The 18,925-nt window shown below is 48.2% G+C and overlaps 1 protein-coding gene across 1 annotated transcript in view; it reads left to right on the top strand.

Moving 5' to 3' along the window:
* The first annotated feature begins 7,025 nt into the window (after window positions 1-7,025).
* The window catches only part of PINX1 (PIN2/TERF1 interacting, telomerase inhibitor 1), an 82,654-nt gene continuing 70,754 nt past the window's right edge, over window positions 7,026-18,925 (top strand). The window contains exons 1-4 of the mRNA XM_019520903.1: window positions 7,026-7,131; window positions 13,397-13,506; window positions 16,510-16,602; window positions 18,138-18,216. Coding sequence (XP_019376448.1) covers window positions 7,068-7,131; window positions 13,397-13,506; window positions 16,510-16,602; window positions 18,138-18,216 — 346 coding nt within the window. The 5' untranslated portion in view covers window positions 7,026-7,067. The remainder of the gene's footprint in view (window positions 7,132-13,396; window positions 13,507-16,509; window positions 16,603-18,137; window positions 18,217-18,925) is intronic.

Here is an 18,925-nt window from a genome sequence, read left to right as displayed (position 1 = left end):
CTTTTTCCACTTCCCGAAGATGTGTTTGTCCAAAATGTCCTCAAAAACTTCCAATAAAAGAGATTCTGCAGCCTCCCTAGGTAGCCCAGTCCAGTGGTTCTCTATCCTTGTTAGAAATGTTTTCCTAATACGCACCTTAAATCCTTTTTTTGCTGTCAATTAAGATTATTCTTTTTTTGTCTTACATCCAGAACAGCAAAAGATTATTATCATCACCCTGTCTCCTCATTCGAAAGCAAAAGTACCCAACTCCTCCTACCTTCTCTTACAGCTGATGTTTTCAAAACAACTGATCCTTCGTGTTGCTTGCTTCTGGGCCTCTCCAGGTTGTATATGACTTCTTTAAGGTTTGGTGCCCATAAATGGGTGTAAAATTCAGGCTAGTGACTCCCCAGCACTAAGGCAGGGTAATTACTTCCTGTGCCCTATTAAGAGGCCCTGCAGCACTCCTTGCCATGCCATCTTAGCAGGCTGAGGGATACTGAGCTGGTCCACTTCTGGGCAGCCCATTGCTGCCAGCTCTACACACTTGTGGTCTGCATTTTCCACCATCCCATACTCAATTCCTGTCCGGTCACCCAGTTGGGGGACACCCTCGGCGAGGACAAGGGTCTTTGGTGGAGGAGTCTATACGCCACCCTGATCTTACATGCCATCACAGACCTCAGCTGGAGGCTCCTCCATGGAGCCATCATCACGGGCTTGTATCTGGATTGTTTCATGGATGCCCCTCACACCTGCCCCTTCTGCAAGCAGAGGGAGACCCTTGCACTTGCCTATCTGGAGTGCACCAGGCTGCAGCCCCTTCACCACCACCTCCAGAGCTCCCTGCAGAGGCTCTGGATGCGCTGCTCCCAGCACCTTTTGGTTTTTGCATTCTCCACCTGAGGCCCTATCCATGGGACCTCCTATCACCTTCCTCCTGGCCCTCTCCAAGCTAGCAATGTATCTGAGCAGGAAGGAGGCTCTGGCTTGGGGGACCCCCGGGGACTGCAAAGCCATTTTCCTGTTCCTGATCTGCTCACATCTCTGGGCAGAGTTTCACTGGGCAGTGTCCACTGGCTCCTTGGGCATGTTTGAGGGCCAGAGGGTACTGTTCAGTGTATCTGCTTGCTGTCTCTCCAGGCACACTAGTTTTAACCCTTGTACCCTCACTCCCATCCATATTGTCCCCCATAATCACTCAATGTGCACTCAGTGTCCCCCCAAATTAAGGGCAGCTTTTCACTTTACTTGGTGGGCAAGGGCTCCCAGTGCACATCAGATCGGCTTGTGTCCTGTTGATGAATCCCCAAATACAACCAGCTTTGTTTGTGGTAGAAGTGCATCAGTGACTCACTTTCACATAGACACTGCTATCTCCCCCAGAACTGCAGAACTAGTGCCCAGCCAATTATTCTTGATGTTGTATCAGTGCTGTTTGTTCACAAAGAAAGAGCAGCACTTTGCATGTGTCTTGTTTGAGTTTCGTCTTCTTGACATCAAACCAGCCACCGCTTTGCCTTGCACTCCATGCTTGCCACTCATCCAGCTTGTGGTCTTCCTTGAGGCTGCTCCATACTTTCATGTCTTTCTTCCTGCTCTTCCTACAATTCCTTTTTGATTTTAGGGTCATCCAAGAGTATTTGAGGCGATCTCTCACTCTGTCTCCCTTTTCTCCTCACAGGGAGTTTGCTGCCTGGCTTTTAATATAGCCTCCTTCAGATTCTCCTGTGCCCCATTATCCCTTCTGGTATCTTCCTACCACTTCCCCAAGGGTCCCTGAGGATGCATCTCTATCCCTTCATGGTCCTCTTGCAGGTGGGGCCAAGAGGAGTGCCCTTGGCTCCCCATTCCTGCTTTGCAAACCTGGAAAGGAGGCAATGAAGCCACCCTGAGGGGGTCCCTTCCTGCTGCTCTCAGTCACACTGGGGATGAACAGTGGCAGTGGAGGGGATGGCACCCTGTAGCCTCCCTGCCTCCTTTTTGACTTTGGCATGTGTGTCATAGGTGGAGGGCATGTGCTTCTTGATGGTGCTGTCGAGAGCAACACGGAAGCGGGGTAGACACTTCCTCAATCTCCGAACCTCCGTTTCCGTAAAACAATGATACTTCCCCAGCTGTTCAGCCCTCTTCTGCTTTACCGGTTTGGATCGGGGCATCCGAGTCATTTGGCCCCATGGCCTGGATGACTTGCGAGGAGTGCCAGCAGCAGGGTTAGTCCCTGTGGGTGCTGGGGTTGCTGTATTGGTGCAACTTGGGAACCAGGGGGATTCATGTGGCCATCATTCACCCGCCCCCCACTTTTTCTCCTGCTGCTGATTTTAGCCCCAAACCATGCCTAAAACCCCAGATTCTCCAGCCTGGGCCTTACACTCCCACCCTTTGTTTAAAAGAGAAACCCTTCAGAGCAAGGGCTGTTTCAATAGACTAAGGCCTGCCCGGCACCCTCCAAAAATACGCTGAGTGAATGAAATGGAAATCGTGCTATCATTTTCCCCCCTTTTCTGCCTCCTCTGCTCTGTTTTTTCCCTTGCTCCCTCTGCTATTCTCAGCCCTGCCCTCTGTGTGCTCGCTCATCCCTCAGTTGGCAATGGATGCAATGAATTCTCTCAGATGCAATTAATTCGTGAGCTGTGAACGTGCCACTCTGCCTCATCCGCCCCGGTGGCTGTTCTTTGAACCCCTTTGTCTCCCAGCCATGGGTCACCCGTTTTGACATCTTTTGCTCTTCAGATTGGACATTGTTAATCTCTCCCCCGGCCTGGCGGCTGAGCCGATGTCTCTTGCACGGCAGCTAGACTAACACTCCTTTATCCCAGTGCTCACCTTTAATCCTCTTGTTCTCTCTAATCATTGTCCTAAATCAAACCTGTCTTTTCGTTTTAAAGTCCCGAGGCAACTCATGTCCCTAGTGCTTCCATCACACCTCTCCCAGAATTCACTCAAATAAGCACTTTCAGTCTGGCCCGAGGCCATCCGACAGCACAGAAGCTGATTTGGCTCATGAATGACCTCTTCCTTAGCTGGGATTCGGAGCCTATTTCGTTGCTGGCTCACTCTGATTTTGCTACTGCCTTTTCATTTCTAAACTGCCTACGGAGTAAGTCTTATGAGTCTGCCTCCAGTGTTTAATGGGGACTCCAGCGGGTGCATCCACATATCTCAGGCTCGGCGAGAGCAGCGTGGGCTAGTGATATAAGCAGAGGCCAGGGAGCCAGGCACTGAAGGTGCTTTCTCAGCTGAACCCGTGTGGGGAACTGTTAAGCTCTTCGCACCCATTTCCCCCACCTGGGAAATGGGATCCCAAGCACTTATTTGCAGGCATGTCACAAGAAGTTATTTATATGGGAGAAAGACTTGTAGGTGAAAAGTGCTCTTTGGTGTATCAGCCACCTGGTCAAATCATTAATCTCATCTGGGTACCGGGGTAATGATGACACAGTTGTGTCTGAAGTCAAGAGCTATCATCACATCTGTCCCTCTTTGACTTCCCAGTTTAAATGACCACATATCCTTTTACATCTGGGTCCACAGAGGGGTGCAATGCAAATCCAGAATGGGGGTTTGAACACACAGCTCTGGAGCTTTAGTAAGAGCCCTTAATTGTTCATTCATCATAGCCCAGCAGCAGTGACTTGGCACAGCGATAGCATAAAAACGGGGTTTCCAGAGTCTTCCCCTATTTGACACGCTTATAAACAGGTTGAAAAGTTTTGTTCTTGGGCTGACAGTTTCCAGAGGACACAGCTCAGTGGTGATTTTGTTATTGGGAGTCTGAGATGAATACCCCAGCCATTTGTGTCTGTCTGTGTGTTGAGGAAGGACTTCATTTTCCAGCACTGTGGGACCAGGGATATTTTTTTGGTCATCAGTCACACCAGAGCAGCTAAGCCCATAATCAAAGTGGGCAAAATATCAATGTGCCCAGCCCAGATTCAAGCGCTGGCCTTTTAGGATGATGGGAAGCTCCTTTTGTAGTCCAAGTGGAAAACTCTGCAGATAACGCGAGCTGGTCTAGTGGACTGAGGCTATTTTCTACTAAGAACTTATCTTAGCTAGGAGTGTTAATAAAGTAAATCTTTTTTACACTGGGTGTTCAAGTTGTCACTTATTTACAATGGTGTTCAAGTCAAGTCCATCCCAAGGCTGCTGCAACCGCTGTACCACCTTCAATGCTGTAACAACCCTCCTCCTCTCCACCCTGTGTTGGGCTAGCTTTGCGCAATCTGCTAGTTAAAGCCCTGTCCAGTCCTTGATATTGGTTCCCCAGTTCTTCTTGGGTCTACCAAGAAGCATTACTGTGCTGCATTAAGCTCTTCTTGGGTGTACAGATGGTGTTCAACCTCTTCAAATCTCCTTGCAGACACTTGCATTTCAATAATAGTGTGGCTTATTTTGGTTTAGCTTGAATAAACCAATTTGAACTAAATCACATATAACCTCATTTAAACCAAAATAAGTTTGTTGCCCCTTCCACCTGTTTAAACAGGATGGTTTTAAAACCCACCTTCCATTGCATTGGCACAGCTTTCTTACATGACCTGCTGTGGTGGCTGGGCTGGAGCATGTTTACAAACAGGTTCTCTAATTGTGGATGCTTCACATGTTGGGAGACCAGATTTTGATCCTGATAGCTTTCTATCCTGGTCCTGATCCTGGTTTTCAAACCTCCGAATGAAGTCATTGCTTCTTGTAAATCAAGGGAAGATGTGACATTTTTAAAAGCTGGGTCCTAGGGGAGTTCAACAGAGCACTCGGTACTGGGCTCCAGTCTGCACACTTACAGACATGCTGCACTTGACTGCACTGTGAGCACTACGGACCCAGGCTTACCAGTTGCATGCTAGCTCAGGTACGCCTACGTGAGCCGTGACATGCCTCTGACTGCAGTGCAGACGTAATCTATGTAAAACCAGCACCATCTTGCTCAACAGCTCCACTCTCTGGGGCCTATTTAGGATTTGGGCAGAAAGTTAGAAAAAAAAAACCCACCCAAAAAAAGATTCACTTACATGTTTATGAAGCATTTCTTTTTAATGTTTAAATGTTTTTGTATTCATGTGCTTTCTTACACTGAGTGATCAAATCTTCTGCCATTAGCCTTAGTGACAACAACAGCGACAATAACAGCTGCCACTTATCCCCTACAAAAAAAGATACTGCTTTATTTTTGTGAAAGGTGATATTGTACAAAAAATACAGAAAACGTACGTAAAAATAAGTTATCTTTCTGCCTTTTCCTTTTGTATGTCGCAGAGACCTCAGTGGCACTACCTGCATGAAGGTAAGCATGAGTGATTGCAAAGTATGGGTATTTAGATTAACTCTTTAGAACAGACTTGGTCTCCCTCAGAGCTTGTATGACACCTAGAACAACAAAGCCTAAGGATTTGGATACTACTATAATATAAATACTAATAAATAAAATGGCAGGACTTCCCAACATACTGTACTTATTTGCATACCACATACCCTCCAATAAGACGTGCACCTTGTTTTGGGAAGGCAAATCTTTCCTTTCAACCAAACTGTTCAGAACCAGTTTCCTCCTTTAAGACACAAACCCCCAATTTTTTATCACTAGATCTTGGGGAAAATAGGTGGGTATGACAAATAAAATAAATAAAATACTTTATTTTCTGGGTGGGGATATTGCTTATTTTTTGAGCTGTTGTTCTTTTATGCTAACAAAACTGAATATGATCTAGTACACTTCTGAATACTAATAATGTTGAAAGAACGTCAACGATTTTTATTACTTGCGTTGGTACCATTGTTCTGGTAGGCTTGCAGTGTTTTTATAGCAGTAATGGTCTAGGAAATGTCTGAGAGTTTTTTTGTTTGACAGTCCCAGTGTTTTTTGTGATCCCTTATTAGGCCAGCTGCACAGCTGAGATGTTGGACTAACTTTTGGGCATAAATAGTGCCCTTCCTCAGGTCAGGACTTGATGCCTGAAAGCATACAGTTGATCCAATTAAACATTTCCCGAAACTACAGTTCTGTCAAAGGCAGGGTAGAGCTGCATCTTACAATGGACGTGATGAAATGAGCTCTGCCCCACAGAAGCTTGTGCTACATATACAGAGAGAGAGAGAGAGAGAGAGAGAGAGAGAGAGAGAGAGAGAGAGTGTGTGTGTGTCCATCTGCTTTAGATTATAAGGTCCAAATCTATCCTACCATCTACCAGACTCACACAGCTAACTATGTCTATCTACCATAGCTGGGTCTTTCCTGATTCTTCTATGGGCTCATAGTGCCATCTATAGATTTGTTCTGATGTTACACTAAGCCTCCAGGCCCCTCCAAAAATAGAAATGGAAATAAATATTTAACTGGAAATAAAAGTCTCTCATGAAAAATAATTAGAAAAGTGAAAACTTGAGCTGACATGAACAAATAGGAGCATTTTTGTTTTGTCAGGAAAAAAAAAAAAAGGATTCAGGAGCATGCTCCTAACACGTTCAGAAAGGAGGACCGTCTTGGAAACTAGATTTTCCCACTCCCATTCAGAAAAGAAACAGGCATAAATGCTTGAAAGGAGGATTTTGGTGAGGAGGAATCAGACTAGGCTCAGAAATAACTTCCTAGCTGCGTAACCTATGACTCCACTGCAAGGGGGAAAGGGATAGAAGCTGCATTGGTTGGGGGGAAAGTGGCATTTTGGGCTGCAGATGTGAGGTTTGGATTGGACCAAGTCCTGAATCGTATCAAAACAGGCAGGAGTTGGGGGAGACGAGGGTTTACCCAAACAGCAGCTGGAGTGGCAATTAACTGGAATCAGGTCTGACCATCCAGGGGGCAACGCGTTAATTCGGATACGTCCCAGGTGCTCCACGTGGAGCCCCAGCCCGGGATTGCACTGAGCTGTCTGCGCAGATGCCTGACTTCTTCCGCGCCCAGACCCGAGAGGGGGGCAGCTCCTTCTCAATAACGTCGGCTTCCTTCTATTTCCTCCAGTCCCGTTTCTTCCCCGGAACAAGCTTCTCGCTGTTATCCTTCCCTGGCTTTTCCATCAGGCAAAGCTTAGCCACCTCTTTATGCGCCCCGCGAGAGGGAGGCCCCTTCCCAAGATGGCGGTGCCGGCATGTGCCGGCGACTTGCGCGCTGCGTGACATGGAAGGCCCCCAGGATGGCGATGCTGGCGGAGCGTGAGTGTCCGCGCAGGAGGGGTGAACCATTCCGTTCCCGGGGAGAGGGGGCGACCACTGCTCAGCACCCAGGACCCTTGCGGGGGGAACACCCTTGGGGTGGAAGATACCGTGTGGGAGCGGGGGTGGGGAAGGGGCTGGAAGATACCGTGGTGGGGGGAGCACCCTTGTAGAGGGAGGGGTGGAAGATACCCTGTGGGGGTGGGGGGGAGTACCATTATAGAGGAAGGGCTGGAAGATGCAATGTGGGAGCGGAGGGGAGCGCTCTCGTAAAGGAAGGTTCTGGAAAATACCATGTGGGGAGGGGAGAACCCTTGTAGAGGAAGGGGTGGAAGATACCATGTGGGGGGAGCACCCTTGTAGAGGAAGGGGCTGGAAGATACCATGTGAGCCTGAGAAGGGGGGGTGCCTCTTTTGGAAGGGTCCATTAAGCTTCTGGGGGAAAGGAAGAAACCATTATCTTTGGCGGGGGTGAACCTCATCCCCTATGCGAAGGAGCTCCCTGGAAGACAGGGATGCTGAGGCCTGGGCTCTACCAATGCAGCTTAGTGTAAGGGGAGGGGGTGGGAGTGGGAGCAACCACTGACATGCTTGGAGGGGGGCCTGAGTGCCAGCCCTGTGTGGGGCAGGGCAGCCTGCTCTGGGCAGGAAGGACTGCTGGGGTGAAATAACCCCAGTGAGGTGTGTGTCCAGTCTCCTGGACTGGTTAGGGGCTGGGGGAAATGGGCTGATTTAGTCTGCAGAAGAGAAGACCAAAGAGGAATTTGATAGCAGCCTTCACCTCCCTGCAGGGGGCTGCAAAGAGGATGGAGCTGGACTATTCCTAGTGGGGGCAGGTAACAGGATAAGGAGCAATGGGCTCAAATTGCAGCAAGGGAGGCTTAGGTTAGATATTAGGAAGAATTTTGTCACTAGGAGGATAACAAAACACTGGAACAGGCTTTCAGGAGAAGTGGTGGACTCTCCATCCTTGGAGGTTTTTAAGACCCAACTAGACAAAGCCTTGGCTGGGATGATGTAGTTGGGGCTGGTCCTGCTTTGAGCAGGGGGTTGGACAAGATTTGACTTCCTGAGGTCCCTCCAGCCCTCATTTTCTATGTTTCTAATGATAAAAACAATTTGTAAAATAGGAGCAACATGACTAGGAGCAGCAAACATGAGAATGGCAGAGTAAAGGGTGGTCTGACTGGGGGAACATCAAGACCAGTGAAAAAGAGAGGGTCATTACCACGTGCGATTTGGACGGGATCGGGTAGATGACAATGAGACGTGAAGTCAGTTGACTCCCACAGCACTGCCTGACTAGAAATGCTGCTGCCGCTGCCAGGCAGTTGGCTTTCAACTTGGGGTGGGGAGCAGGGCAAATGCACAAGTATCTCTCCCCAGCTTCCCTTCCTCCCCTCCGCCCCCCAGTCTGCCCTGGCTGGAGCCATTCTTTTACTGCAGAGAGTCAGGCAGCGCTGGGGCAGAATGATGTGGACCCTCTGGGTTCCTATTTGAAATCTCTGGTTTTACCTTATGAATCAAATTGGCCCATCTCTACCCTGGTGTGGCTCCCCACTGCCCCCTTGGAAAGATCTCAAGGCACCCCAGCCTGCTGCAACACCATGGTTGGGAATCACTGCCCTCGGGACTTGGTATGGGCTTAGTGGCCCGCGTAGGTGGTAGTCGTATGGCACTTGGTGCAGCAGGTGGCTTACACCATCTGTGATGCATTTGTATTATGTGCCCTTTGCATTTGGGCAAGGGGGTATTTGCCTGGGGTCTCCAGTCCTTTTTTCTATTTACTCTCTCTGGTTTTATTGTAATGCTGCCAGGTTGTGGGATCGAGCTCAGGGTCATAGTCTTTATCTTTAAGGCACTCGGCAGCTGCCCAGAAAATCTGCGAGCTTACTTAGAGCGCCAGGGTGAAGACCATGGTCTGCTTCTCTGGTGCAGTGGATTCAGTCACAGGTATAAAGCTCAACTGAGCAGAAGATGGGTCCTTTTCATGACTAGAAAGGAGCTCCCACTGGGACTATCACAGTCCTCCCCATCTTCTGCCCCATGTGCATCTCGGTGACCTGTCTTTCCCCAAAATAACCATACAGCAGTGCATGCGTAGTAAACAGGAAATCTCCACTGCTCGACCACACTTCTCCTCCTGGGTAGGGGACAGGCATCTTCTGCTAGCCATGTAGCCCCATTATTTAAAGGACGCCTCATTGTTTGGTGGAAGGCGCATGCAACGACTGTCCTGTAAGAACTGATGTAGGGATGTAATGGAGTGAGTTTCTTTGTAAGCTGATGGTTGTTATTTCGGCTCAACAATGGCTGTAACTTTAATTCTTGTCCAGGCCCACAGAGCTTTTGAATGCATATTTCTCTCTTCTTTTAACATTATGTTTAAGGAAATGTGTGCCTACAGGATTAGGGCTGAAATATGTACCTAGCCTTTGACTTAATGCATCTCAGAGATGTACATCTGACTTCATAAGCGTGAAACTGTAAGCACACATAGAATTACTGTATTTACCTGAATCCAAGATGACTTTGAATTTAAGACGTCCCTCCAGTAATTAGATTTTCTACGTGGGAGACTTATGTGTTTGCTATCATTTTTCATGTAAGGTATCTAATTATTGGAGGGACGTTTTAAATTCATCCCCTGCACCACTGCAGTGAGGAAAGCGGTAGCAGGGAGGCAAGCAGCAATGGGAAGATAGGTGGGGGGCACCTGCTCCTTGCTCCCCACCACTTTATCCCCTCTGTTGTTCCCTCTTGTGGTTCCTGTGCCCCTGGCACCTGTCCTCCCTGACTACTTGCCTTCTCCTGCTTGGCCCCCATCTGCTGCTTGCTGCTTACTCTCAGTCATGGCTCTTGCCGTCCTGCAGCCTGGGGCACAAAGCATATGATGGCTCTGGTCCCCTGCCTAGTCAGACATCAGTGGATGTGGCAGAAGCTCCATTCCTGGATGTGGGCCAGAACCAGAGCTGGGAACAAGGTTGGAGCTGCCACTGCTGCTGTCTGGCTGGGCAGGTGCAGGTTAGGGCCAAAGCTGCATCTAAGGGTAGGTGGCTGGGGGGAGCCACTCCTCCTCCAGTTTGCTCCCCTGCCCTTTGTTTTTGAATCCAAGACAAGGATTCTCCCACCCACGTTGAGTGGGGGTGGGGGAAAAACCTTAACTCAGATTCAAGTAAATGCGGTGTTTTAAGTGCAGTCTTCCCAATTGCACAGGTTTTCTGAAGTGCATGATGTCTGACACAGTCATTAACAGGTTCTGACAAATCAGCCCCAGGGTTAATGTTTATCCTTGTACAGGTTTCCCTTGCTTTATGTGGGTTCTGTATGTTCAAATTCGCTCTTATTCGATGACCCTTTTTATACCAAAAAATCTTTATATGCAAGGTAAATTCACTGAAACCCACAGTCAGCTGCTTCGTGCAGTGCATTGTGGGAATGATGCGCACCAAAGTATAGTCTGCTGTGTGGATCTGTGCTCCTCGCTCCTTGTCTGCGACCTGTGTTTCTGTAGTTTCCATCCCCATTATGGCTTCTAAGCATCCTGCTATCTTATTTCCTATCCCTCTCTGCTGAATGAATAAATGAATGCACGCAATGAATTAAATGACCCGGCCACCCCTAATCTAGCCCAAACCCCTGTTCCAGGCAGGGTTATCCCTGTCTAAACCATCCTAGATGACTTGCAGCTTGTTCCTAAAATCTTCTGGGAACAAACCTCACACGCCACTACCCGATGGAATACCCCAACCATCAGAAATGCCCTTTAATTAACTGCGGATAAAGCAGCAGGATGGAAGTACCACCAATATTTAGGAAGTAGCACATCTGCAGCAGGCTGGTGTCTCAACATAGTGTTGCCTGACACTTGGGGATCATTCGGGGTGCTTGGGTGGCCCCCCTGTGCCATCTCTGAGCCAGTGTGCTAGTTCACTTCCATGTTTAGGGCTGCATTTGTTAGTTGACTGATGACTTCCAAGCTCTGAGTTGGTGACAAAGCAGAAGTGTGTGACTGAATGAAACCTTTTTCTCCACTGGATGGTGCTGCTACCCTGGATAGGATCTGTGTCGCCATAGCATAATTCCCCAGGTACAGCTCAGTACAGCAGCACGCCTGAGCTGAGTAGCTTGCAGCTGCAGCCCAGGATGTTGTTAGCTTTCACCTTCTTCATGGTTTCATAGATGTTAGGGGCTGAAAGGGACCTTACAGATCATCGGGTCCAGAGAGCTAATGTCTCTGACAAACGATACCTGAACCCTCCTTTCCATAATTCCTTTGTGGGAGTGAGAACAATGGGTTTATAGATCTAGCACTGGATCTGGAGTTGAATCCTCTTTGTGCTCCTGTCATGGTTTCTTTCTAAATTTAAGGAAGCCACTCTTACTCTGTGCTTGGGTTTTCTTACGTGCAGAATAGAGGGTGATGTGCATCTGCAGGAAAATGAGGATGAATTCACTAGCATCTGTAAAGTGATCTGAGACCCTGTTTTCAAAGGTGCAAAGAAGGAGAAAATGTTAAAAATGACAGGCCCGCAAGGCTCCTGTGTTAGATCTTAGGCTCTTGTTACCTGGTAGCACAAGATTTAAAAAGCCTGTCTGCAGTAGGAAACAGTCCTCACCTTTATGGCACTATAAGAATGTTTATGGCGCCTGGTAATGGTGCCACAGAGACCAAGCAAACAGACATCCCCGTGCCTTGTCATGGCACAAATGTGCAAAGTCTTGCTCTGAAGAAGGTGGCATCAATTTTTGCTGCTTTTTAGTGGTCTGTTTGCTTTAAGGTGGGAGCGTGAGCAGCTTGGAGCTGCCCGCACTCTCCAGTTGCCCTGAGTGAGCATGGCAGAGCTTTACTGCAATCCAGCAACTAGGCATCCCTCTGTTGAAGTTCCCTGAAGGACTCAATCCATTGGCCTTTTCGGAGCCCACCTAATGAGGTGATGGGATTGAGTCCCACACCCAGTGCAGTCGTAACCCTGTTTTCCACATCGGAAAGCCAGAGCTGCTGCCCCCTTTTTATATAATGGCCTGCTGGTTAGGGTGCTTATTTGGGGAGTGGGAGGCCCAGGTTCAGTTCCCTCTGTTGCCTGAGGGAATTTAAATGCACATTTCCCACCTCCCAGGAGAGTGCTCAAACACCAAACTGAATGCTCTTCCTGGAGAAGCTGATTCACATGGTGTCATCAGGATTCATCAGACTAGACCGCATGTGACTGGCTGCACCGGGTGGTTAGGGCACTTTCCTAGGAGATGGGAGCAATGGCTTTGCATCCCCTTAGGCCTAGCTGGAAATTGAATCCAGGTCTCCCACGCCCTAGGCAAGTCCTCTAACCAGTGAATGATTTATTGGGTGGCGCTACTGTGCCATGTCTCATGTTGCAGGTGCTCTCCTCCAGCCAGGTAGGCAGAGGATTATCCAGTTTGTAGATTCCTATTGGGGCTTGGATGTGGGATGGGAGACAAGTTGCTTAAGACTGTCATGGCTGAGATACTTGGGGGGCTTGCTCAGAAGTGGAATTTGAAGCATTTGGGGAATGCTAGTGTTGATTATTCAGACTGGGTCTGTGCTGTGCATCTGGGGAAATTTGCACCATTGCTCCTGATCACATGTGCCAAACCCAGATTTGCAGCAGTGAAGCTTCTCCATGAGGATGGGGCGCATCCCCTGCTTCCTTGCCATTCTGCAGGCCTTTGCCTCTTCTGTGCTTGAGAGCAACCAGAGGGGTGCCCCGGGCTGACTGCTGTGCTTCTGTGTTTGAATGCGAGCTGGGCTAGTCTGGGAGACTGAGGCAGTGCAGGTATGGCCTTGGGAGACTGTACACTTCAGCACAGACAGGGTAAGGTGGCATTTTTCACAAAGCCAGCCTGATGATGCAGGCATGCTCTGAGACATGCAGGCATGTGCCCCTAGACAAGATAGGCAAAGGATCATCCAGTTGCAAAGGGCTTGTGAGCGTCTAAATTTTAGACTTGGGTGCTGAAGTCCTACTGTAGGCATTAAGGTTCTCAGATATAGCCTTTGTTCTTCTGCCCCTTAGTTCACCACCTGCAACTACAGCTAATACTCTTTCCCTTCTCTCAGGGCTTCTGTGAAGGTAAAACCATTCACAATTGTGGTGTTCAACCACAACAGTAATGGGGGCACTAAATAGGCTGGTATCAATGCTGTGTGGAACGAAAGATATTTATTGACTAGACAGAAAGTAGAAATTGACTTCTGGAAAACTAAATGGAGTGTAACAGTTTTGGTTTTCTTTCCTTACCGTAGCCCGTAGAAAGCAGAAGTGGTCTGTGGATCCCAGAAACAGCGCCTGGAGCAAAGATGATTCCAAATTTGGTCAGAAGATGCTGGAAAAGATGGGATGGTCTAAAGGAAAGGTATGGCCTAAATACCTTGGTCTAAAGGGAAGGTAGGCAAAATGTGGCCCACCAGTTGATCCTATCCAATGTCAGGAGCCTGAGGAGGGAGTGCTGTGCCCTGCACCACTCCACTCCACTCTGCCGCAGCAGCGCAGTCTTCTCCACCTCCTTCATCCACCCCCCAACCCAGGTTCCTGCTTGCAATGTGCAGTCCTGGCACCCTGGCTGCCAGCAGCCGGCCCTGCACAGGGTGGGGCATGATGCAGCACACCAAGTAGCTGTTCTGCCCACTTGCTGCCCAGCCACCCCCAACTTGCCTGGCGTGGCAAGACAGCAGCAGCTCATGGCATCAGGTGGGCAGGATGGCTATTCGGCATGCTGCATTGCACCCTGTCCTGTGCAGGCCCAGCTGCCAGGAACGTGCAGCACCAACAGGAAGCCGGGGGGTGGATGCTGGGGGGTGAAGGAGTCTGCACTATATGGCCCAGACCTGGCAGAGTGGAGTGGTGCGGGGCACAGCCCTCCCTCCTTGGGCTTCCAGTGGGCCAGAGGGTCAAATAGGTTCAGTTGGCATCTCCCAGCCCCATCTCTGGTCCTCAACAGCTCACCAGAACTCATTAAGTGACCCTCCAGCCCAAATAATTGCCCACCCCTGGCATAAAGGGAAGATAGTGTTAACAGAAAAAGCAGACTCTCAAGTGTTGTGGATTTAGAAGCACTTGCAGCGACATTATGCTTGAGAGCACTAGGTACCAGAACTGCAGGCAGTTCTTGGTCCTTGTGTTTATAGGGCTGGGTCCTTGATATTAGGTACTTTTGTTACCCCACCACTTAGTGACTTCCACTTTTCTTGAGCTTCCTCACTTTCTTTTCTTCTCTGCTGTCGCATGGATAAGACAGTGACACAGATAAGAGCCAAACTAGGTACCACTCAGGTGTGGTTTGTTGTACCTCCTAAATTCTGGTGCTGGCCTTTATTGTGAGAGAAAGAAGCACCAGAAAGCTGTTCTAGTTTCTCACAGCTTTTAATGCCTTTATCTCCCAGATTAGTTTGGGTGTCGTGTCAAGCTATATCCTTTCCTCTCTCCAGCCCACTGCTGTGGAGGGTTATAAAAGGAGGCCTGTAACCTCATGATGCTAGAAATATTCTCCTCTGGTCAACAAAGAGAGCTCTGTTGCCTCTTTCCATTGGCGGGGGGGGGGGGGGGGCTGCTACAAAGGGGCCTGCTCAGAGCCCAGAACCGTGATCTCCATCTCGTCAGCATTTCCTGGTGCTTGGTTATGTGAGCAAGCAGAGTGACAGAGAGAATGGTCTGGGTTCTTTTTTTTTTTAAAGTATATCTCAGACTAGTCATTTCTCTTCTTTCATTTAGAAACAAGGAGTAATCGTTGTAGCATACTTGAGCTTAGGATATTTGCAGAACTCAAGCTGAATTCTGTGAATAACTACCCCTTGACTTGAAAAGGTCTGTTTAAAAAAAAAAACGTAGCTGATGACTTTTTAACTGCTTCTGATGTTGTACCTAGTTAGTTCCAGGATCAGAATTGCACACAGACAGTAGCATGTAGGGTAGTGGTTCCCAGTGTTTCCAGCCTCTTGACTTTGCTTCCTGCTGACTTGCAAGCCCAGTTGGGCTGTGACTTCTATAGCTGAATCCCTGACCCTGTTTGGAAGTGCTTGAGACTGCTTTGGGAACTGCTGGTGTCGAGTTAGATCCAAGGGCCACTGGTACCAATGAGCCTTTCTGTTGGCTTTGGTAGGCTTTGGATCCTCAGCCCTTAGATTGCTAATTAATGAACATCTTGATCTGTAAGCACAAACACACCCTTGGTAGCTGTTCTCGTGTCACGTAAAAATAGCTCTGACGGTCATTGAATTCAAAACACAAATTGAAAGGATGCTTTCAGATGTTTGATTGCCCCACAGATGAAATCACATTGGCAGCAAATGTATCTATGGCAGCAGCTGCGTTTTTACCATTATAGATGGGTGATTTTTTTTCCTCCTGTTTCCTCAGCATTGCTGTAGGACCTTCCTGTCCTACACTCCCAAAAGAACTGGGATGGGAGGGGCAGCAGTTACGGCATAGACCCAATATATAGCATAAATGGGACCAGGGCTGAGCTGAATCAATGGGCTTAAGTCCATCTGTGCTGCAAACTGGAGCTGCATATGCCTGTCTCTTCAATTCTCCTCATTAGCATTAAGTTAGAATTGGGACAGGATGAATGTGTAGCTAGGTCTCCTGCCTGCTGTCATGTGGATGTGACAATAGACCTTGCTGTCTGGCAGGAGGAGGATGCATTGGTTTCACAGTCGAGCTGGTATTATTTTCGAAACAAACTGCAGTGAGTTGCATCCATGCTAGCAACATATTTAAATGTGGGTTGTTGCACTATATAATAAAAGCATTCCCAGACTCCAACTGCAGGTCCCTCAAATACCACAATATGACCAAGTTGCAGGGGCATGTGAATTCTCCTTATCTGTTTGGCTAGGAGAGAGTATAAGCAGGTCAGGGAATGAGGTCTTATCCCTGGTTGACACTTGGGCTAAAGCCTGATAATCAAACATAATCTGAGAGAGATTGCTTTGTTTTCGCTTACAAGTTGGACATTGTATTTTGTTTTTCCTGGTCTTTGTTAGCTAACCACCACCCAGGCAGTGACTGCATTTCTGTGGTGAGAGAAACATTCTGGCAAGTTGTCTCCTGTCTTTAGGGTTACAAAGCATCCCCTGGAAATGTAAGGTGGCTTTTTGATTAATCATTAACTCCTAATAATGATGTTGTTTTGCTGTTGCATGTATTTTTTTGGAAGCTTAAACTATAAATGCAAAATACACGATATCGTGACAGTGTACTAAAGCCTGTGCATTAAATTGCAGGAAAGCAAACACTAGCAATTAAGTGGCGTTTCCAGCTATATTACTAAACATTTTTTTCGCTCCACATGGTACCAATCTACAGTGTTAATTCTACATTTGAAAACTGCTTACAGGTTGCTTTAAATTCTTATTAGGGTCTTGGGGCTCAGGAACAAGGAAGCACAGAACATATCAAGGTTCAAGTGAAAAACAACACACTTGGGTTGGGAGCTGCCATCAGTTATGAGGTAAGCAGAAGTTAACATCATTGTTGGTCCAGGTAAGCAAGAAAGTCCTGCACTTAAGATGGAACAATCCCATGTACTGCTACAGGCTTGGGACCAACTGACTAAGCAACAGCTCTGCAGAAAAGGACCTGGGGGTGACAGTGGACAGTAAGATAAATATGAACCAACAGTGTGCCCTTGTTGCCAAGAAGACTAGCAGCATACTGGGCTGCATTGATAGAGGTGGTGCAGGCAGATCGAAGGAAGTAATTTTCCCCCTCTTCTGCACTGGTGAGGCCACATCCGGAGTCCTGTGTCCAGTTTTGGGACCCCCACTACAGAAAGGAAGTGGACAAGTTGGAAAGAGTCCAGTGGAGGGCAGCAAAAATGGTTCAGGGGCTGGGGGACATGACTTGTGAGGAGAGGCTGAGGGAACTGGGCTTATTTAGTGTGGAGAAGAGAAGACTGAGGCAGGATTTGATAGCAGCCTTCAGCTCTCTGAAGGGCGATTCCAGAGGGGATGGCACTGGACTGTTCTCAGTGGTGACAGATGAAAGAACAAGGAGCAGTGGGCTCTAGTTGCAGCAAGGGAAGTTTAGGTTGGATTTTAAGAGAAACTTTCTCACTAGGAGAGTGGTGAAGCACTGGAACAGATTATCTAGCGAGGTGGTGGAGTCTCCATCCATGGAGGTTTTTAAGGTCTGGGTGGACAAAGGCTTGGCTGGGATGATCTAGCTTTGAGCAGGGGGTTACACTAGATGTGACCTCCTGAGGTCCTGTCAACCCTCATTTTCTATGATTCTAAGCAGGTGTCTCCCCTAAGAGATGTTTGAGAAACCCTGTAGGTAGCATGAAGTTAGTGGAATTTGTAATCATTCTCATTACTGTCTTGATGCAGAAGGGATACATTGCATAAATTCAGGCTCAGACCAGATGTTTTCTGATGGGCTTTCCTGGGGTGGGCATGAGTTAAGGGAGGTACAATGAGTTATAGAGACTAGGTTACTCAATGTGGTCCCTTCCAACACAGACCTGAAATATTTTTCTGGCTGGTTGCTATCCCTTTGTCCCCTGTCCTTGTGCTTCCTGCCCCTATTCCTGAAACAGTCTTCATCTCCCATTGGTTTTTTGGGGTTTTAAGGACCCTGCAGGATTGGGCTGCAAAGATGCTCTCTCTGAGTCAACATCTTAAATGAGCTCATACCTTCTCATCTTTCAGGCTGCAGGAAAGTCATGTTAGCATTTCCTGCCTGCAGCTGAGAGCAGCTTGCCCAAACTAGCACACGCGGAGCCAATAAAGGCTGAGTATTGTTTGAAGATGTTCAAACACCATTCTTATCAGTCAGGCACTTTGGATTGAACTTAGCCAGCTGCCATCAGTCTATCCACCCAGGGAATTCTCTGGGGTTCCCCTTGCTAAGTGGTCCTGTATCTGGAACTCCTTCACTATAGTTAACTCTGGTTGTATGGAGTCTCAAGGAGCGCAGCCAGACTTTGCTGTGGTTTTTGGTAGGGTAAAAGCTCTTGCTTTGCATTCACTTGGGTTCTGTTTACAGGACAACTGGATTGCTCATCAGGATGACTTCAACCAGCTTCTGGCTGAACTGAATAGTTGCCACGGACAAGGTGAAACAGGTATGTTAATACTTTGCTGTTCTGAGACTTGCCATTCTTTCTGTGCCTTAAAAAGCAACTTGGGGCCCAGTCTGGATGGCTGATCATTTCTTCTTTCATGATACTGATGCCTCTTCATACTTATTAAGATTGATGGTAGTAGAGGGGCATTATGTCATAGGGCCAAGCTTTAGCTTACTTTTCATGTGGCTGTGGAGAATGATACCTGTTGCAATAGACTTTGGTGCATTTTGGATTGGGCCCTTCTAGCAAAGAATGGTTCTTCACTAGACCTGGGAGCCTGGAATTGTTCTTCTGGGATGTCAGGAGCCGCAGTCATCTACTTCAGTATTTCTCAGCCCATGGGTTGTGATCCAAAAGTGGGTTGCAAAAATATATGAAAGAGTCATGAACAAACTTTAAAAATGGATGCTCCTTTAAAGGAGAAAAACGAAGGAAACTGTTGGCTTCTCTTTGCAGGCTGGCAGAGTTCCTGCCTGCAAGGGGCTGCTTGGGCCTGGGGGGAGCAGGAGGAGGGTGATCAGGCAGGGGCTTCCATGTACATATGCACGCACACACATGCGCATGGCAGCCAGGCAGTGTGGAAAGCAGCTCCTGCAGCTCCCCACAGGTAAGTCTGTAGGGTGGGGGTATAGGTGATGCACTGAGGGGGCAAGGGGGGCATAGGTGATGTGTCGAGGGAGCAAGGGGGGCATGGGCAATGCATCAA

The sequence above is a fragment of the Gavialis gangeticus genome, unplaced genomic scaffold (genome assembly GCF_001723915.1).
Source record: "Gavialis gangeticus isolate Ggan-Ray unplaced genomic scaffold, GavGan_comp1, whole genome shotgun sequence".
Lineage (NCBI taxonomy): Eukaryota > Metazoa > Chordata > Crocodylia > Gavialidae > Gavialis > Gavialis gangeticus.
Note: the sequence above shows the minus strand (reverse complement) of the source record. Positions and strands in the feature narration are given on the sequence as shown.